Source organism: Chamaea fasciata, unplaced genomic scaffold (genome assembly GCF_029207755.1).
Source record: "Chamaea fasciata isolate MVZ Bird 193981 ecotype frontalis unplaced genomic scaffold, bChaFas1.0.hap1 SCAF_7, whole genome shotgun sequence".
NCBI lineage: Eukaryota > Metazoa > Chordata > Aves > Passeriformes > Sylviidae > Chamaea > Chamaea fasciata.
In genome coordinates this window covers 45,107,190-45,128,853 of record NW_027094092.1, presented here as the reverse complement: position 1 = coordinate 45,128,853, position 21,664 = coordinate 45,107,190, and the positions used below count along the sequence as shown (strand labels likewise).

The following is a 21,664-nucleotide window of genomic DNA, read 5'->3' as shown; positions in this document are numbered from 1 at the left end:
ACAAGGTCAAGATGCAGAATGCAAATTGACAGAGTCACCAAAATATCCTTTTCCTTCCAGGGAAACAGATTCTGAGAATGTTTTTCTCTACCAACTGAAAAGGATAGGCACTCAGCACATCACAGGACTGCAGATGTAAGATTTGAAAACTTTTTAGGATCTTACAAGTGAATAAGAGACTGAATTTCACACCTGAAGCCTTTTACATGAAATAAATTGATGCATGAATCAATGAAACTATCAAAATGAACCAATTAAAAACTCATAAAGGTTTTGCAAACCTTCCAGGTGTGCACAGCTGTACAGTCTGCTGGAATGAATGTGAAATAGGACCAGGAGCATAATGCTACCTCTGGCACTGACTCACAGTAGCCCTGAGGAAGTCACTCTGACCATCTGCACATAATAATTGTATCATATAACTCATTTGGGTGTGAGCAGGTTCATTAGTTAATACTTGATATTGCTGTAAAGTGCAAAATGTTTTGTGAGTGCTTGGTATTGTTATTTAAAAAGAAACAAACAGGAAACGTCAGTCAGCTCATGTCATCACTGAGACATTAGATCCCTCAATAACAGTGGCAGAGACACAATGACAATGAGAGTGACCGAGGCTAGAATAACAGCATTCTTTATGGTCAGAAACGTGCAAAACCGGGGCTTTTCCACAGCTCTTACACAACGCAGGCCTTTAGCCACTGCATCTCCTCATGCCTCACTCCACCTTTAGGCACAAGAAACATCTCTATGAAATACTGAAGTCAACAGAACAAGACAGTTCCCCATTACAAATTTTTATAGGATAATCAAGCGGATCGCCGATCTCCGGATTACTTTTTCCCCGAGCCAAATGCTCGTATGAGCTGTAGTCTGAGGGAACACCCCGGCAATCCTGACGGAAATTCTTGGCGTGCGGCTCAGCACCACCTCGGGGCTGCTCTCATTTTGATGCGGCTGCTCTACAGCGCACCCCCGAAGGCGTGAACAGGCTGGTTCAAGCCTGTCGTAATTTAAACCCCACTTTCAGCATCCCTCTCTCGGGCCCTGCTGACACAGCTGCGGATCTACCTGGGGCCAAGAGGGATTCCCCGGGCAGCAACCTCCGCGGGCAGGGCCCGTGCGGGTTCACATCGCATCGGCCCCTGCGGCGATTAAAGATCCTTCTCAGGGCGCACTGGAATGTGCTCCTTCAAAGCGCCGCTTCCTGCCGCCTCTTCAGGGGATTTGGTGGCAGCCTGGGAGCGGCGCAAAACCAGGAAACCGGCTGCAACTTGCTGGGATGGTCTGGAAATGAAAGACGCACTAGGAAACGCAGTTCTTGGCCCGGGAAAAGTATCGTGCCTTGCCAGAGGCCCCGAAAAGGAGAGTCAGAGGCCCCGAAAAAGACGGTCGGCTTGACTCGGCCCCTGAACGCCATTCCCGTCGCGCTCCTACACAAACCCCGCCTCGCCTCACAGCCGTGCGGCGTCCGCACTCTCGGGATGGCCCCGCAGTAGCTTCGCTCGCTGCTCAGTGCCCGACTCTAGCATGGCGACACGCGCCTCACCAGCTTGCCGTGCCCTTTCTCAACATGGCAGCTGTTGACTTCAGGCGGGCGGGGCTGCCCGTACAGGCTGGGTGAGGAGCCTTTCCTGCCCTCCTTTCCCTCGAGCAGGATGGCGGCGCCGGGCGCTGCCGCCCCGCCCCGGGGCTGGCGGGCGGCGCGGTCACGTGCGGCGTTGCCGAGCAGTGCGGAGGCGCTGCAGGGACGGGGCGGCCGCGGGACGCGGCGGGAGCGGAGCTGGACCGGGATGGGCTGCGCGGCTCTGCTCTGGGGCGCTGTGCTGCTTGCCTGCAGCTGCGGCCCGGGGCCCCCCAGGGTCGGCGCCGCTCCGCTCTTGGCGGCCACCTACGTGCTGGACGATGCCAACGGGCTGGGCAGAGAGTTCGACGGGATCGGGGCTGTCAGCGGCGGCGGGGTGAGCGGCTCCTCCGGGGCTGCGGTGCTGGTACCCTCCTCGGCGCGGCAAGGGACTCCTGGGCTGGGCATCCCGTCAGTGGGAGCATGTGGTGACTTTGGCGGGGCCTGGGCCGGGGATGTTGCTGAGGGGAGCCCTGAGGACTGGCGGGGTGTGCGGACACCCGCACGACGTGAGCGGGCGCGGCCGGGGAGGTCTGGCGGCGCTGAGGGGCGCGGTGCGGGCAGTGGGCCGGCTGCGGGGGACATGGAGCCGGGCTCCGCTCTGCGCCAGCCCTCCGGCCACCTGCGCTGTGGCTTCTCGGGCTGCCCAGGGCTAGTATCCTGGGCGCTGGTGGAGGACAGCTAAGCCAGGGTGGGTTTTTATGTAGAGGGTCTTAGTAGTCCCTGCGTTATAAAATGCTGGACGAGCCACAGCCGCTCGTCGTCTTTCGTGTGGTCCAGGCAGCAGAGCCGTGAGATTCCCGGAGCTTTTACCCCCTCTTCGACCTGCTGAGATGCTTGCTTGCTTTGGCCTCCTGTCTGCGTGCCCTCTGAGCTCCCCTTGCCTTGGCATATGGTGAGACAAAGCAGGGAGAGTTGAATAGACCAGGAGAAGTTATGCTAGGAGGGAGCTGTCTTTTGCTTGTCATAAAGCCGCGTGATCTCTTTGTTTCCCTGTTCTCTGGACTCTGCAGTAAATTCCAGATAACTGGAGTACAAGGCAGTTGCAACCCGTGAAACGAGAAATGCACAGCTGAAGGTTTAGAAACAAGTTATGTAGGGGCTTGGCTCCTGGTGCTGTAATTATTTTTGTAGGTTTATTAACTCTGTAAAAAGCGTAGACTGAAAAACTGGAATGTGGTTAAACATTTGAAACTTGTGTTTTCACATTTTCACGTTTTCTTTCCATTTTAGGCCACATCTAGACTCCTAGTGAACTACCAAGAACCTTATCGTTCCCAGATTTTAGATTACCTGTTCAAGGTAAAGTTGGTTTCTCTGCTACAATAACATTTAATTTTGTGCAGAATTTCTTACTGTGTAATATTGGAACTCCTATAGTACATTCAATGCTGCCTAAAATCAGACAAAATCCCATCTTGCTAAACATATGTTTTAATGTTGATTGTTATCAGAACCTTAAATTTTAGGTGTTGTTTTTGTTGAGGATTTTGTTCAGGAGACTGTTTCTTCATATTTTTGTGAAAATTCCTTTCGTGTTTTCACAATGTGTTTTGAAAATATGTTTTCAAAAATGTGTTTAGCGATATATTTGATCATGTGCGTGGGCTAAATCATAAGTCATTTCTGTGGCTAAAATGGGAGTTTAGCTGTTCATAGTGATTGAAGCAAAGGTGTCTTAGAGAGTTTGGGTTTTTTTGGAGTACAGATGGAGTAACAGAGCATAAACTCGACTGTGCAGACTGCAGGTTTGTAGCAGCATATCCATTCCAGACTATTCTCAAGGACAATTGCAGTGACTCTAGACGGTGTAGGAAGTTCATTGGTTTGTAAGCTGTGTTAGTTAACAAGTGTAACCCAAGGAGTTACCCAACTTAATATACGGTAAGATTATAGCACTGGACATTAATGGCTTGTTTTGCTTTTGGCACTGTAAATTACTCTGCTGGAAGAGGATGTCATGTCACTTTCAAGTAATGCAATCCAGATGGCTGGAGGGGAATAATTTATCATGCAGTTTAAGGAATTAATTTTCAAGGGTAGAGTAAGGTGTAATATGTGCCTGGGGAATCAAAGCTGATGTTTTTTTTTGAGATTAAAGCTGTGTGTTACTAATGTGAATGTTCTGATTAGGCATGTGGTAAAAGAAAATCTCAAGACCTTATGATTTTCAGAGAATTTTTGACATGCTCTTTTACCAAAACCTCTTAAACTGTCATGTCTGGGAGGGGTGTACCTTGCCTTGTTCTCCTTGTCTTTTAGTGTCAGTCAACTTTCATGATAGGAATGGGAGAACACATATGTCAGAAGTTTAAAACAAAAAATGTCAAAAAGAGAAATAGTAAGTTGGAAATACTTGCTTTGCTGTTAAAAGCAAACAAAAATCCCAGACTTGTAAGCCAAAAGACATGTCATCTATGGAGCATTTTTTAAAAAAATCACATTCTTATGTCTTAAAACATTTTTAGATACCAAAATTATACTTGGGTCATTCCATGGAGGAGGCCAACTTATTCGTGGTTATTAAAATAATGATTAATTGTAACTTCTGACTTGAGCAACTCTTAAGCCACTATTGGCTGTACAAACATATTGGCAGTAGAATCACCTGTATGAGCTTGAATTTTATGTTTGGCTCCACCAGTCAGATACAAAGGGAAGGGGATAGTGGACTAGCCAATTGTTTTCCAGTATGGTGAGTTTTTTCCAGTCTTGCCTATCTGTCTGTAGTTTCCAGACTATTCCTGACCTGTATGTATGCTCTTTCACATAAACACTTTACAGAAAAGAATAAAAAATACTGACTTCAGAATAAAACGAGTTTAACTTCTAATTAAAATACTGCTGTGTTCCTCATATATTCTGTGTTCTGCTTTAATAGTGCTTTAGTATTTTCCTGAGCATAACCAATTTAAAATCTGCACAGTTGTGGAGAAGTGTTGTTAGTGGTGCAAGAGTCCATGAAACTGCTTAAAGATCAATCCACTATTTATCCTGGTGGATTTTCTTTTGAAAAGCAGAAATTTATGTAGTCTCTCATTACATTTATAATGGGTGTTTAAAAAAGTAAAAAAAGCATTTTCAGCATGCTCAAAATTGAACACTTACTTATCTCATTCTTCTTGTTAACAGCAGGATTCTGTCTGTTCTTCTGTCTCTTTTTTCCACAGCCAAATTTTGGTGCTTCTTTACAAATTCTCAAGGTAGAGATTGGAGGTGATGCACAGTCAACAGGTATGGATTTTGCATGAGCAGTATTTAACTCCTCATTTCAGTGATGCTTTAGGTAACATGTGCCGCACATGGAGCTGAGGCATGGAGATAGCTGAACTGAGTTGCAATAAGCCGGAATGGCTTGTACAAGAGAGATTTACACCAATATTCTGGAAGCGGTTCTCACTATCATATGGTTAATATGTTGCTTTCTAGAGCGAATGAATTCTTTTTTTTTTTTTTTCCCTCTGGTAGGTTTCTGAGTTGCAGAGCATTTCTCACACATGAGTTTTGAGTTTTGGAATATAAGCTAGTTTATGTCTTAAAAGCATGAAATGCAAAGGCATCTGATCAGAAACAGGTACATTTCTTTGGTTTAATTGGCTGCAGTGTTTCACTGGAGTGGCATTGACTGGCAGTAGGCAGTATTTTTTTTCTTCCTGGGAAGAGTTTCAAATGAAAATGTCTTGATGTAATTTGTCTACCCTACCTACTACATTTACATATATGAGAAACTGTTTAGTAACTGGTTGTGACCAAAAGCTGAGAAGCAGAGACTGCAGCTTTTTTTTAAAAAAATTATTTATTTATTCATTTTTTAATTCATTTTTCTCAAAGTAAATCTGGCCATATCAGGAGCAGACTTAAAACCAGACTCAGTTAATAAATAGAAGGCATAGAATCTGTTTTTGTGGTGTTATAACGAATATATATTTGTATATATATGTTTGTGTAAATACACATGTATATACGAGTACTTGTATTTATATATTTGCATGTATAGACTTTTTTCGGTAATGTCTTGTGTTTTTTATAATTAGATACCGTTTTTTATTCTTGCATTTGCTTCACAAAAAAAAATTAAATGCTGAAAAGTACTATACTGGGTTTAAGAGCTTGGGAATGAATTGCTGGCTGGGGGGGAATGGAATTGTCTTCAGGCATGCACAGACTTTCTCTTCAAACACTCCTACTGCTGGCTAAGGAGAATGTCACATGCTTGTGTGATGGTTTCCAGTTTTGAATGGGAAAACAATAAGATGCATATATCTCAATGCACTGGACTGCAGCTCTTCTTCTGGCCTCAGAGGTGTGATCAGGAGTTCGTTTGAAATGTGATATGATGCCTAAATTTGAAATCTAATTGTTCTATGTGTCTGACAAACTTACACAAAGCCAAGTGTTAGTAAGGTAAAAAATCAACCCTATTTTCTGTGATGAAATGTGCTGTTTCAGCAGGCTTCATTTAAAACAAAGTCTCATTTGGAAGAGGTCTCTGCATACGATTTAACATCAGTTGCATAATTGTTGTAGTCATGTGCACAAGTTATTACTTGACTTTTATGTGTAATGACTTCCCATGCAACGCTTGATTCTTTTGCAGCTTTCTAGTTTGTTTACCTTTGCTTGAGGAAATTCAGCACATAGCATTCAATTCCAAAATTGAATTCCAATTTTTCTGGCGTCACAGAACACCGTGAAAGTTGCAAAAAGTTACTGTAAAAATAAAAAACCCCGCAATTTCTTTCCTGTAATTGGAAAAAATCATGGTAGTTCCTTTCTTTTCACTCCCTGGGCTTGGCTTGTGCAGAAGAAACAAATTACAATTTTCTTTTGTTGGTTTTTTGGTTTAGAGATAACTTGCTTGTATAATGATTTTTTTCCTCTTAATCTTAATGCTGTAACATTCCTAGTGGTTGTTAATATCAAGATATGACACAACAGCAAATACAGACTTAGTGTTTTCATAGCTAGGGATAGAAAATGCCTAATAGCTAACCACATCTGATGTTAAAAGCAGGCCAAAGCCCTTCAAAATAAAAATATTAAAATTATGCTAAGTTAATATGCTAAGAATGAAGGGTAGCAAATCTTGCATTTACCTCCCACTGTTCCTTTGGCTTTGAAATACATACCAAGGAACTTGTGAGCCATGTTGGAGATATGTGCTTGCATGCTATGTTAATGAGCAATGCAGCAAACTTTATGATGTGTAACCGCTTATGACACAGAAGATAATTGTGAGCTACCTGTCTCTTTCCTTCCTAGATGGTACTGAACCCTCCCATATGCACTATGAAAATGATGAGAACTACTTCCGGGGCTATGAATGGTGGCTGATGAAAGAAGCTAAAAAGAGGAATCCCAAAATTAAACTGATTGGTAAATTGCTTTGAGCATTTAGATTTAAATGCCTTTTTATTCCCGTGACTAAATTACCTATCTGACCCTTAAGTAACATTTTAATGGGGAGATGTTTTGTTGTTGCAGTAGAAAAAGTAGAATCTCTAATATTTGTTAAGCTTGTCTTGATGCTTGTAGTGTTTTACCTTGTTACAGTAGCACAACATCCTGACAAGAAGCATAGCATAACAAATCTCTAATAATGTGCTTGTATTAAGTAACTAATGCTTTTGTAGCAATGAACATGATTGATTTATCATGAGAGATGAATTTCTGAATAATTGAGTAAAAAAAATCAGGAGGGATAAAGTATAAATATGTAAATCTTACACACACTGCATTTGATTGAATGTTCATATAGCAAACCAATCACACACCTCTTCTCCACTGTAGTGATCCTGGTCTTCTGATTGTCCCACATGTGTAGTTGTTAAGAGTTTTCTTTCTTCCTGTTTTGACTGAGTGTGTGCTGTGGCAATACAAATGTGGAATCCTAGGTTGTGTTTTTGTATTTGGGAAATTGAAAATGTGTTTCACATGAAACAAGGGAAGAAATCTGTTGGTTAAAAGGTGTCTGATTCCCCCACCTTCCAGGGGGCTTTACCATATCGAGCTGTGAAGCAAGGCTTGGTGCAGGATTTGACAGTCAGGTTCTGTTATGCCTACTGTTTATGACTAATTGTAATTATTAGTAATATCCCTCTTCCCTCACATCAAGCTGTCAACAAAGGAAGGTGGGTTTACTTTTAAGTTAGCCTATGGTATCTTATACAAATTGGCTGGACACTTAGCAGCATCTGCTTAGATTAATTTTTTTTTTCTTATTTACTACAAGATCCAGTGAACAGCTGGGACTTGGAAATGCTTTTTCATGATCCTCATCTTCTTTGCTCTTTTTTGATCAGATCATCATGTCTTCTGCAATTCATGTTCAGGAGACAAACAATTTTTCATGTTCTGTATTGACCCTTTGTCTTTAGCTTTGTATATTTTTTTATCCTAAAATCTTTGAATTTTTAAACCCATTAGAGCTAGTACGATAAAATTACAGATTATACGTAGTCAGTTTTTCTCTAGTAATGAATGCTTGCTAGCTCGTTAAGAAACAGCAGCTATTAATTTTTTGATCATAATTTGTGTTAGACCATACTCTGCAGTTAGATAAGTTACATTTCATTGCCTTCACTGGAACGAAGCAAGTTTCAAGTGCAAATCTGTTTCTTCATTTTAGGTAGAGCAAATTACAGCTTGCTCTTGAAGCTTACTGACTAATGTAGACCAACTGCTTATCTTTTTCATTTGTTTTTCCTCTCTCTTTCCAGGACTACCTTGGGCATTTCCAGGATGGATAGGGAAGGGTGAAAATTGGCCCTATGACTATCCAGATATCACTGCTTACTATATTGTTTCTTGGATATTAGGAGCAAAACAGTATCATGATTTGGACATTGATTATGTTGGGGTCAGTAAAGCAAAATTTCATGTATATTTTACGTATATTTTATCTATCTTCACTCCTAAAATCTTGGTCTTGCCCCTCTTTGTCTTCGTTGATGACTGGAGGAGGAGGGTGGCAAGAGAATTTTTTTTTTCTGTAATTGCAGTTTTGGCTTGTACTGTTGCCAGGGGAAAGGCAGTAATTGTGCTAGTTTAAAGTCTTCCTGAAATGATAGCTGTTAAAGCAGAACAAGTGTCGAATGGTTCCTACCTTCCCAGTTCTAAAACAAAGTTGCCAAAGAATTTGAGAGTTCTTTTTTCTTTTCTGCCTTGTTTGTTCTGCTTGTGTTTCAGCAGTTATAGATAGCAAAAAGCATCAGTTAACACAGTTTGAAAGTCAGCTAACATGACAGCATAAAATATGGTTGTGATTTTGCAGAGGAGCAGTCCTCTACAACTTTTTCCATTTTTACCTGCATTATATATAGTAGATAAATGTGCATGTTTTACAGTACAACTACTGTGTTGTCCTACAGTGCAATATATGGAAGTAGTGAATGAATATCTGAAATAAAAGTCATAAATTGGAGATGAGAGAGAAGCAGATAATCTGAAAAAACCCTTCAGTTCACTATTTGAGCAAAAAAGTGTGTTTAGGATTCCTCTAAAATCAATCCTATACTTACTTAACTATAAGTATAGTTAAAGTAAGTCCAGTTATTTTGGACTCTTAAATATTTTGCTATGAGAAATTCAACTGCAGAAATGCTGAAAATCACTTCAGCAGTCCAGAGCAAAGCTTCTAAAACTGTGCTTCCCATCCCTCAGAAGTCTGACCTTTCTGCTGCAATGTGGGGAGGTATTATCTCATGCGTATTTCCTTGGGATTGCATCTCCCTAGATGCTGCTGTCTTATTTCCGTTGGGTCAGTCTTGAACTGTGTGTAACATAGTGATACTCCAGCAATTCATGTGAGGGGACAGGGAGAACCATTGCTGTTACATTTTTCTCTGCTCTGTGTTCTTGGAGTAGAAAGTAAGTTCTGCGCTTCATGTATTTGAGTAATACTGACTTTGGTGTTTTTACTTCACAGCCTTATAAATTCTCTCCTTCTAAGAAAAGGGAATTTCTGCTTATCCAGGCAATGGGGTGATATTGCATATTGTTTCATTTCTTTGTGGGTGTAATCTGAAATACAGAGAATCAGTGAGAGGTCTGTGAAAGCTCAGAAACTTTCAAAACAATTTCAATGCTATTATGGTTGTACAAGGTTAGCCTTTACCACTCTTTTTGCTGTAAGTACTTGTTCTGTATCTTTATATGCTTTATGCTGAGATGAGCCTTTCAGTAAGTAATGGCTTTGATTGGCTCATTTCTGAAGTTTCACGTTAGCATTTATTAGAAAGATTTAGAAACTTTAAAATCAATTGTACTTACCCTATCTGCAGGAAAGCGCTTGTACATTGCTGGGTAATCTAAACCTTTACTGGTGAATTTCAGTCACAGTGTTCATGTTGTGGTTAGAAAAGAAAGAAACAAGGTTTCTGGCTATGTGTTTTACAGGCCAGGGGGTTTGGTAGAAAGGAAGACCAGTGTTCCTGCTTGTGAATTTTGATCCGTGTTTAACTTAAACTCCCTTTCCATAAAAGAGGGGAATTTGGAAATTAGTTCATTTTGTGTCTGTTTACTTAAAATATGCGGGATCTCTTTTGTGTTCAAGCTTGGGTGTAGTCCTGTGTAAACTAGAAAGAACAGTAAGCTTCATCGATTTGTTCAATATGTGAGTTATTCTTGCTCTCTCTTGTCCATGTATTGCGACAGGGGCCCATTCATTAGGCCACACCTTGAAGCCACAAGGTGTTTCTCAATTTTGATCCCTAGTAAACTGTAGAGCCATTGGTAATGTAACACTGCTGCCATTGTAGAGCTCAAGCAGCTCTAGCATTCTTCTCAGCGAGAAGGCAGTCAGGGGACCTTAGAGAAAGACAAACAAATGGCTTCTATGAACTTTCATACACAATTTTCCTCAGAAAAGCTGATAACAAAACCAACCAGCACTTCCCTCTAGCACACGGAAGCCATGGGGTTGATTAATGGATCCTATAATCTTACATGTATAAATAAAATCTTTAATTCTCCATTGACATATCCTGATTTTTCTAAATGGATTTTACTTTTCTCTTTATAGATATGGAATGAAAGGGCATTTAGTAGCAAATACATTAAGGTATGTATTCTTTTCTTATTTCTGTGAAGTGCTTGTCATACTGTCATACACAAACAATTCGCTTTTCTGAATTTGCGTAGGAAAAGGACCTTAAATCTGCAACTATATCACTTACTGAACTCTATTTCTTGTAGTTGCATGTGTGGAAAGATAACACGTTCAGATATCTAGATTATTTATTTTGTGTGTCTGAAACTGTTATTTTGAATTTTGGGCATGTCAGTGTATGCTAAGTGTTAGCATTCTAAATTTTAATGGAAGCTTCACTTGATGCTACTATCATACAAATTTAAATCATCTTTATACCAGCTTAGATATAGCTAGAAGTCCAAGATCTAGAATTGCTTGAAATTCTGTAGCTAAATTCTGTATTTACAGTACCCTTAAATATTGCTATTAAACCACAGTAAAGGCTCTGCATTTTTAACTTTGCAAAATTCAGTACCTTTTGTTCAAAAAGCTGGAAGAGCGCAACCTTGAGAGAGCTCTTATATTTCTCACTACTGAATGCTCCTGCAGCCCCCCCTGCCCTGCTTTGAAAACTCTTCTGTTTCTTACATTGTCTTTCAGTGAAATCTTAAGCACAAGCTCCTGCTTTGTTCCTTTCCTTGTTGTTGCTTTAAGGCTAAGACACAATGGCATTACCTCTTCTTAAAAGGAAACAGGACTCAGAGAATCATAGAATGGCTTGTGTTAGAAGGGACCTTAAAGATCATCCAGTTCCAGTCCTCCTGCCATGGTCAGACACACCTTTGACTAGACTACGTTGTTCAAAACCTCATCCAGCCTGGCCATGAACACTTCCAGGGATGGGGTATTCCCATCCATTCCCCCTTGTCCTACACTACATGCTTTTGGAAAAGGTCCCTTTCCATCTTTTCTTGTAGGCTTCCTTCAGGTACTGGAAGGCAGCAATTAGGTCACCTCAAACCCTTCTCTTCTTCAGGCTGGACAATCCCAAATCTGTGTGATGTCACCTTGAGGCTTTCTCATCTGCTTGTCTTGACTTCCTCATGTGGGGAGAAAGAATATGGAGAGCAAACTGTTGAGTCTAGGGGCTGCATTCTACTTTATAGCTTTTTGAATACTGTTGAATTGGGACTGAGCATTTGGCTTCTAGAGCTGAATATTTGTTTTAAAATTTGACCTTAAAATCACCCAAATATTTACTGAAAAGTTTTGTCCTTCCTTCTACTGTATGTTAACTGATAGAAGGTTTTTTATTAAACACCTATTTTAGCATTCATTCTCTTATACTTGGCACCACTTCTCTCATCAGTATGATAGTGCTGTTTGCAGTCTGCCATTTGGCAAGAGCTTAAGATACTGAAATGTACTGCTGCACACCAAACATTTTCTGTAATTCCTGTTAAATACATCACAGATAAGCTCTTGGATATCTGGCTTAATTTTTACTTGTAAGATGTTATTCTACATACTTCATCCACTAAGGCACTAGTTACGTTTCTTAATAAGTAGGAAAAAAAGAAGAAAGAAATGGAGATTCTAATGCTCCTAAATTCTTGTTCAAGAAGACCTTGATCTTCCAGTTATATGAATATTGGGTGTGAGGGAGCTGTTCTGCAGGTGTTATTGTGGAGTGGGTTTTGGGTGCATGCAGTTCTGTGTCTTTGGGTACTTCTTCTTCAGCATGGAAATTCTGCAACCATTCATTTTGTTATTCTGAGCTGTCTCTGGTTAGGCAATTTTTCTGAGTGTCTAGGTAGCTAGAATACTTTAAATTCACAGACCTTCTAGTATTTTGAATTTTTCTTTTGGTAGACTTTGTGTTTCAAAGGTTTCAAACAGCTGAATAGAACTGCATGGCTACTTTTCTTCTTAGTAAGTTTTATGTCTTAATTAGTTTTAGATCTAGGCTTTGGTTGTCATCAACACTTACCTTGATTTCTGTCCTTATTTGACTACATGAAGAATAGAAATGCTCCCTATTCTTCTTCACATTGCCAGGAGGGCTATTACAAGAAATTATTTAAGGGTTCATGCCTACTGATCTTTGAATCAAGTTGCAGAATCTTTTTTATGCATGCATGCATGCACACAGTACATAATTCTTTCATATCTAAAATTGAAAAAAGCATTTTAGACTGTGGTCTGGGTTTTTTCAGATGCATCTGTATGTGCATGCTGCTGAAAATATGTTTTTTATTTTTTTTATTTTTTTTTTAATTTCTGGTTTGAGTTTTCAGATGGTACCAGCCCTCTATAAGTATGGTTCATTCTTAACTATGAAGGCTGAGTATGTTTTGTGTGTGTATATTTTACCTAAGAAGTTCCACAGACAAATATGAGCTGTTTATCATCTTTAACAGTGAAATAGTAAAGAAAAACTGGAAAGACAGAATAGGAATTCTTTTCTGTTGGCATATTTGAATTTGAAGTTGATTGCCCTCAGTTTTGTTGTAAATGTGCAATTCTAGGTTTATTCATTGCTTTCTCTGAAAGTTAATGAAACATCAAAACCAAGTAGTGGGTAAACTTAAGTACTAAACACTTAAAACATCGAGGATTATTTTTTTCTTTTTTTTTTTGTTCAGTGAAATGGGCAGTGAAAAAAATGTTTAGGTGCTCTTCACTTGAACAGGACAGGGATTTGGCAGAGATTTTCTTGTAGAGAGCTGCGTGGATAGGTCTTTTCTATTGTAAAACTTCAATCGCTGTTTTTTCAATACACTTTTTTGGGGATCAGGTTAACTTTTGCTTCTGTTCACTTGGGAAGGTATGTCCACTTCCACATTTCAGCCAGCTGTCATTTTTAGATTAGCATAACAAGACTGACTTTGTGATAAATCCATTACTTTTGTGTAATGAATTAGATGCATGCCAGGGAGTCAGTATGTTGAGAGTGTCCAGGTGGAGTATATGTGTGCACATGTGGTGTCAAAAGTTATCCAAGTGTTGAGAAGCTCATTTCTATGTAGTGACTTATCTCAATGTCAATGATAACCCTTCAGTTTTAAAAATACCATTAACTTTGTCTTAGTTGCCACCATAGGTCTTGTTTGAGAAGCGAGAACTTTCTTATCCATCCTGGTCTGTAAATAGAGGCTTCCACTGACTCCTTCAAAGTTCTTCTTTTCAGTCTTAAGTTTCATGTTGCCTCATTGATGAAGGCTGTACTTTAAGTGGTGTTATCTGTTACTAAGGTGCTTCGACAGTATTTGGACAGACTGGGTCTGTGGAACGTTGGCATCATCGCTGCGGATGGAGATTGGAACGTCTCCAATGAGATGATAGTTGATCCCTATCTTAATGATGCTATTGAGGTAGTCGGGTAAGTGTGGGAGAAGGGAGGCATTTTAAACACTGCTATTGCTTCTTGTCTGAAAGTCTTCACCTCCTTTTTCAAGAGTCATATATTCTTATTTCATACTTCCTACCTGTTTCCATTTTTTCCATCATTGTGTACAGTGGTGGTGGATTATTCTTTCTTGTCTTTCTCTCTTCTTTCAGTTTGGTACATATGTAAGCTGACCTCATCATTCTTCCATCATTTCTTTCAAGTGTCCATTTAGGAGCTGTGTTTTAGGCTTCTTAGCACTAGCAAATGACAGGAAACTTCTAATTAATCTGCATGTGCATGTTCCAAGTCAAAAAACCTTAGGATTGAATTCTTGGTCTGCAACTGGTTTTCATTTTGGGTGAACTTGAACTTTCAGAGTGAAACTTGGCACCCTGGGACTTTCTGTGGCTGCAGTTGAGATTTTTCTGGTCATATCCTAGAGCTAGAAGTTCCTATTTCTTGCTTATGTCTGATAACAGATAATAATAGAAATGCACGGCACTGACAGTAACATAGAAGTAAAAACAAGCACGCAAGGTTTGTAAACTAATATAGCCTATCTCGGTTTTGGCACCTTCTGTTGGTGTTTCAGCAAATGTCAACTTTACTGTTTGCCTTGACTTGTTCCATAAGACACTTCCTTACTTGCTTCTGGCAACTTACTCTGCTGCTCTTGCCCTCTTTGTAATCTCTGGTTTCTCAAAATCATATGTAGTTTTTAAAAAATCACATGTTCCCAGTGGAAATTACCTATGCAGATACAAATTGCTCACTTGTATTACATTTGTTAACTTGTGTATCTCTGTTATTAACCTTACTGTGATAAGAACATTCTTGTGGTCACTCATGTACCGTTTATCCTCTGTATGTAAGGAAGTATGATATACTCATCATAGTTTAAATGAATGCCTGGTTCAAGGGTTATAGCAGGTCAGTTAAGCAGGGATTTTATAAAGAAATAGCTATCGTATGTGTTGAGCTTGTAAACACCAATCACCTGGAAGTGGCTGCCTGAGAAACACCAATTAATAGTGTCAGCATTGAGTAACTCATTTGGTTTAAAATAAACTTTAAAAATTTTCTTAAGTTAGGCAAGACTTGCAGCTCAGCAGGTGCATTAGGAAATGTTTAAGTAATGATTTCCGTGGCAATACGGCTTGAAGAATGAATGCACTGACTGTGTATAGCTCTTTGTTTCCTTAAAAGCTTGGCAGAATCAAGGATAGGAGTACTTGGTTTTGTTTGTGCCTTTAGCGGCACAAACAAAACCAGACATATTTTAGTTGTTCCTTGAAATGCAAGTTCTTTTTGTCAGAGGTTTCTCTTGAATGTCACACAGATTTTTCCCCAATTCCCCCACCACTACTGATAACAAAAAATGAAGAGTTAGGTTTTCCTATGCAGTGGTTTTGTTATCTTTTGAGAAATTAAGGTAAGTACAAAATGAGAACACCATGTTTCTCAACCAGTGCTGACTTTAAGGTACTAAGTACCATAGAGAGTTCTTGCTGACCTAGTGAAAGATAATAGTATTTAGGTGTCTGTCCTTCAAATGCTCAGTTTCAGAAAGTTCATGCACATCTTGTAGTTTACTCATCAGCGCTGTAACATCTAAGTACCTGATCTGCAAATAGTGTCTTGCATGAAATGTGATATGCTTTGTCTTTATCTGTACTTTTATGTCTGTGAGAACAACAAAACATTTTTAATTTTTCCTTTTATCATGTATTTTGGAATTCAGTATAGTAGAAGAGGAAGGTATCCTTTGAAGTCACGTTGTGCTTGACAATCTTGTGCATTTTGTTTGGTGTAACAGTTGTCCCAGTTGCAAAAACATGAATTGAAACGTCGTAGATTTTCAGCTAATGCTGAAGAAGATGCTGCCTTTCCCAATATAAAGTTCTGACAATTTGAAAACCAATTTTTTTATTTTTCCCTTCTCTCTGTTCTTTGCTCTCCTTTTTTTTTTTTTCCAAGCTGTTGAGGTACACATTGGATAAGCATGGTCTGGAGCAGGTGAGGATCATAGCCAGCGATAGACTGTGGGAGCCCATTTCCTTTGTCATGATGATTGACTCTGAGCTCCATGGAGTGGTCGATGTGATTGGGTAGGGGGTTCTCTCTGTTCTTCTTTCTTGGTGGTTTGTTTATAGGTTGTCTTCATCTTATTTATAACTAACACAGCCAAAGCTTTACCTCTCTGTATTCCTACCGGCAAGAAAAAGATTGGTACTATGAAAATTTCTTACTAACCCACATCAAATCACACAGCTCTTGTCTCAGTAAGAGCCTCAACCTTTGATTGAATCAGGAGCCTTCTGTCATGTAGAAGATTGCTGTTGGGTGTGGTTGCACTTTTGATGGATTGAAGGTTTTTTGGGACAACACTGTTTATCCTGAGGGTTTTGGTTACTCTTAACTGGTATGCAAAAATACCTTAAGCTTTACAACTTGGTACACAGCCTTGTAATTTCCACTGGTTTGTTACTGAAATGTTTGTGATCCAGAAACTAATTTGGGCTGTGATTCTTCTTTGAGTCACAATGGCTTGATTCTTAGTTCCTACGATGTTTTGGGGACAAATTTGCATTTGGAAAACATGCAACCAGCTGACTTGTTTTACTAGTTCTGTGTTTTGTCATATAATATTTTACTATTAGACTAAATTTGAGATTGATTACTGACTTGATGGCTGAATGGAAATACATGTACAAAATCTCATTAACTTTTCTTTTTACAGTAGCTCTAAACTTTACTGCCTAGGTGCCTGACCCAATCACATGCTTCAAATGTGTCAGTTCCTTGCTTCAGTTTGAGACTTTTCCATTCATCTTTATATATCTGAACCACCGGAGGTGTAGAAAGAAAGGCTTTTTCTGCAAACACAGATAGGCAGTCAGTGTCACCAGCCCTTGCCATCAGTCCCTCCCCCCGATCTGAACATGAACAGTATCCTCCTGGCAGATTTTCATAGGTGGAGTCTTGGATCATGTCTGAAAGAAGCTCAACAGTTTTTACACTAAGTAAGCTGTATTTGCTTAACTCTTTATAAATGTAAGTTTTACATCCCTACTCTGGTTCAGTCTTATCAGGGAAATTAAATACTCTATTGTGTTTTTCAGCTTTTATTTCAGCAGGGATATTGACACTTAAGAAACACCTTTTCAGGAGTGTAGAAAGTCAAATTATTCTTTCTCTGTGTTGTTTTTGCAAGCTGTGCACGTTATACCATTAGAAAAACGTTTTGCTTGGTGCTAAGGCACTACTTAGGTTTCCAAGCCAAAGGGGAAATACACAGTAATGTGTAGAGCAGAGCAGAATGTAGCTAAAATCCCTGCTATCTGTTACATTACCATTAGTGAAGCTACATATGAAGGACTACAACACTGGGAAAATGGCTCATTGTCCACTAGAGGGAAAATAATGTAAGAAACCCCAACAGTCAGCCTAGAAAAACTGGTGTTTCTTGTATTCCTGCCACAAATGTATCAATTTGTCAAGTTGCAGGCTAATAGTAAAGGTAATAGGTTCATTTTGGTGTACATATTGTGTTCAGTGAATGTGATAATTGAGGAAAATCGCAACCCTGTTTTCTGCAAGTGGTTTAAAAGGTTTTATTTCAGTCAACAAACCTTGCATGGTGGGTCAGTGTTGTGATTGAGTATAATCAGTCTCCATAGGGAGAAAGGATCTCTCGTCATACTAGGGAAGACCTTGAAAAGACGATTAGCTATCATTATATGTTTCAACTATTATCAGTTTATACCTCTGTAACCTCTCAAGTCCAACTACCATGTTTTTTTTTAAACCTGAGTTTATTAAAAAAGATGTAGAAAATCAAGTTCATGTTTAATTATAAGACATTCATGCAACTAAATTCTTAGCATAATGCCTAGTGCTGTATCTTATTGTTGGTTTTACATTATTTATGGTTTTGTTTAAGATAGTATGAGTTAGCATGTATTTTCTTTATTCATTACATCATGGTAATGACCATCTTCAAGCTCAATTTTCAGGACAGAGATTTGCTTTAGCAAGCTGTGAAAATTGCATGGTATCTGTAAATCTAAGTTTATCTATTTGCTATCATGTAGCAGAAGAAATAACCTACTGATGTAAATACTAAAAGCGCTGGAATGTTACAGCTCCCCCTTGTTCAATTTTCTTGTTTTCCACTTGTGGTATTCCAAAACAATTTTATTTTTCATTTTCAGCTTGAAGCAAGTGAATCATTGCTGCTGTATGTACTTCCAAACACTGATTTTCTGCTTGTACTAAGTGCTCTTTCTTTTCAAAATATTGTGTAGGGCTCACTATCCCGGGACAAAAACAGTGCCAAATGCTGTGTTAACAGGGAAGAAACTGTGGTCCTCAGAAGATTACAGTACTTTCAATGATGACCTTGGTGCAGGCTGCTGGGCTCGGATCCTCAACCAAAACTACGTGAACGGGAACATGACCTCGTAAGTGTTGGGCACTGCTGCTCGCTTTCAACTTCGGGTGTAAGAATTATTTAAGATGCGGTATAACACATCCATCTGCTCTGGTGACAAAACAGGTAAGCTGAAAGTCACCCCAATGTGATCTGAGTTCAAGTATAGGAAGTCTGCTGTTCTGACCTCTTTCTGGGGTAGAAGTCCCACAAGTTTCAATGTATTTTTGTTCCCCAGTACTCAATGCTTTATGCAGTTAATTTCAGATGCCTTTGAGACTGATGATAATTATTTAAAAGAGAATGTCCTTAAGAAGAGCTAACAAGTCAAAACCATTGGAGGAAAATAATAATAAAACTAATTTATTGTATTTTTTCTTAAAAGGTCTTTATCAGATTGTTTGTCTTCAGTTAAACAGATAATTACAGATGTAATTATCTAATTTTTCCCTACAATTTCTTCCACAGAATCCATTCTTAAACATGCTGTCGTCTTTTAGTAAATTTACTGTTTTCTGCACATTTTCTTTCCAAACTGAAAACTGTGAAAAAAAATTCTCTTTACTGGGAAATTACATCACTCAGTTTTAGAAAAGAATAGAAAATATAGTGTGATGTTTATGGTGCAACAGCTGGTAATCTGAAAGAAAAAGTTTGAATAAAGAAAATGTAGGCTTCAAGATGTAAGCAAAATTTTTTAAAGCTTTTAGATTCTTTGTAACTTCATTTTGGAAAGATAAAGGAAAATCTTGTCTGTTGCTTCAAGTGGAGCACAGGAAAAATCACTGATACTTGTAAAGGAAAATTTCTTTAGTCATCTGGTTTCTACAAATCTTTTGTTTTCTCTGCAAGCTGAAATTTTCAAGCAGATGAATATTTCCTACATGAATTCCTGATCATTCTGCTTATTTCTTAATCCTTATATAATTTAATATTTAATTTGGGGTCTTTAGTTTCCCATTGTGTTTCAGTTTTTCTAAGCCCTTTCAAATTATAAATGCCCCATTCCTTTCACAGCCTAACAGCCAGGCATATGTGTTGTATTTATAAATTATTGTAGAATAGTTCCAAGTCCAGATGTCCAACAGTGAAGTTATCTTGGCTTCTATACTGAAAACAAAATCTTTCTGACAAAAGGCAGCTTATCTTTCTGCTAAGTTTGTTTCCTTTGAAGTTGAGTTTCCTACTTTTCTTTCTAAGTTTGAAATCTACAGAACAAGTTTGATGTGAGCAGGTTGAATTTACAATTCAAGAGTTGTTGATTTTATGGTCACGTTTTTGTAGAACTCCAGGATCTCTTCTGTATGTATGTATAGTGTGATAAGTCTGTGGCAGTGACTTTAGAATGAGGCCTTTGTACTCACCTGTATGCCATAGCAAAACAGTTTGACAGCTTTTGCCTTCTACCTAACTGCTCTGTTAAGCTCTATTCCCATATTTAAGGCCCAGAGGTCTTAAGTTTAAAGTCCTTGCAAAACATTTTCAGTGAAGGCCAAATCAAAGTTTGTGAAGTGACTATCCTTTTCAGGATAGAGCAACTACTCCTCGAGGGTGGCTGGTTAAAGTTGTTTTCTGTTTGTTACTTATATAGGTAAAGATGCATATTGTTTTTGGTGGTACTTAACTGCTTCACTAAAAAACTGCACCCAAAACAACTACCACCATGCACAGAAATAACCAAGCAATCACAAAAACCTCAACTAAACAACACCTAGCAAAAAGCTGTAGACTTTGCTAACTTTTTTTTTTTCCCTTCAGAACAGGGAAAAAACCCAAACAAATGGAGCCTTTACCCGGAATACATGTTTCTTTTAATGTACAACATTTTGTGGTGCCATAGCCAGGGAATTTATTACCATTTTTTGAAGAAGTTCTCAACACTGGAAGCTGATTTGCTTTATTTTCCTCTCCTGTGGTTTTTTTTTTTTTACTTTTAGCTAGAAAGATATTCCCTCCACTCCCCTAATTGTTTTCATTGTAAGCTGGAGAAAACGGAGGAATCGATTCTTGTACTAAGTTAGCCTAATACTATCCATATGAATTGAGAAAACACTTGTTTTTCTTCCAGAACAATTGCATGGAACCTGGTGGCTAGTTATTATGAGGAGTTACCCTTTGGTCGATGTGGATTAATGACAGCACAGGAGCCGTGGAGTGGCCACTATAAAGTTGAATCTCCTATCTGGATTACTGGTGAAAATTTTTGCAGTTATAAGCTGGTGATCTCACCCCAAACATCACTTTATTTTCCGAGGCCTTTGTATATATAATGGTTTTATGTGTATTTTTTTTGTACCAAATTGAGGTAGATTTGTGGAACGTTTTGTGAATACATTAAGAAAGAAAAAAATAATCTCATTTCAATGGAAAGCAGAAAGATATAATAGTAAGGGAAATATTTATACTTGGCTTTTAGCTGTATCAGAAATTAATAAGCTACTGCCTTTATAGCTGTTACTATTTTGTTCTGAAGTGCCCATAAAGGTTCATGTGTTTTCCTGTTTCCTTTCCCTTTTTATGTTTAATCTTTGAGTGTCAATCAATTCCATTTGGTACTTCTCAATTTGTGAAATGAAACAAAGAACCTCTGTATTTTTTTCCTGCTTGACATTCTTTGCTTGTGTAAATCAGCATTTCCTTGAGCTTGGGGAAGGGGAAGCATGTTCATGTAGTGTCCATGGACATGGATTCACTGGCTACTCTGTATTCCTGTAATAATTTACTGTTTTTGCCACAGTTCTGTAGAGCAACTGTGGAGTGCCACCAAGGAGGAACAAGACAAATGCTTTAATTTTTGTTCTTCTGCTTGTTACCTGTATATGTAAAAGCACTAAAGGAGAAATGGTCAGTTTCCCATGAACAGAACAGCAGAGCAGTTGTTCCTGTGTCCATATTGCTCAGGATTTTCATGATCTGGGTCCTAGTCTTCTTTGATAATTTCACTTACTTTCTGAAAACTCTTCTTATTTAGTTATTCATTATGGAGTTGCTCATCTGTGCTTTATCTGCCTCAAATGTTAACTTTATTTAAAGAAAAAAAAGATTTGGGGAAATCAAAACTGTGATGAATATTCAAATTGAATGGACACGATCACCTTATATAGTTTGTACTTAATGTCTAAATAATTGCTATCATTTTAACTACTTTTTCTGCCATAGTGTTGATATTTTTAATTTTGCCATAGTATAATTCTTTAATCTTTCCTCTTATATAGGTAAATTTTGTTTTGGAAGTTCTATTACTTCCTT

At 38.8% G+C, this 21,664-nt stretch overlaps 1 protein-coding gene across 2 annotated transcripts in view; it reads left to right on the top strand.

The window, feature by feature from the left end:
• Positions 1-1,757: 1,757 nt before the first annotated feature.
• GALC (galactosylceramidase) overlaps positions 1,758-21,664 on the top strand; it is a 31,584-nt gene continuing 11,677 nt past the window's right edge. Inside the window, exons 1-9 of one of the 2 annotated variants that reach the window (XM_066188613.1) lie at positions 1,758-1,958; positions 2,855-2,923; positions 4,792-4,855; positions 6,884-6,997; positions 8,341-8,480; positions 10,644-10,682; positions 15,961-16,091; positions 18,291-18,446; positions 20,484-20,608. In XM_066188613.1, coding sequence (XP_066044710.1) covers positions 1,791-1,958; positions 2,855-2,923; positions 4,792-4,855; positions 6,884-6,997; positions 8,341-8,480; positions 10,644-10,682; positions 15,961-16,091; positions 18,291-18,446; positions 20,484-20,608 — 1,006 coding nt within the window. In that variant the 5' untranslated portion in view covers positions 1,758-1,790. Of the gene's footprint in view, positions 1,959-2,854; positions 2,924-4,791; positions 4,856-6,883; positions 6,998-8,340; positions 8,481-10,643; positions 10,683-13,846; positions 13,975-15,960; positions 16,092-18,290; positions 18,447-20,483; positions 20,609-21,664 lie in introns of both variants that reach the window. The other variant, XM_066188614.1, reaches the window with a different exon arrangement.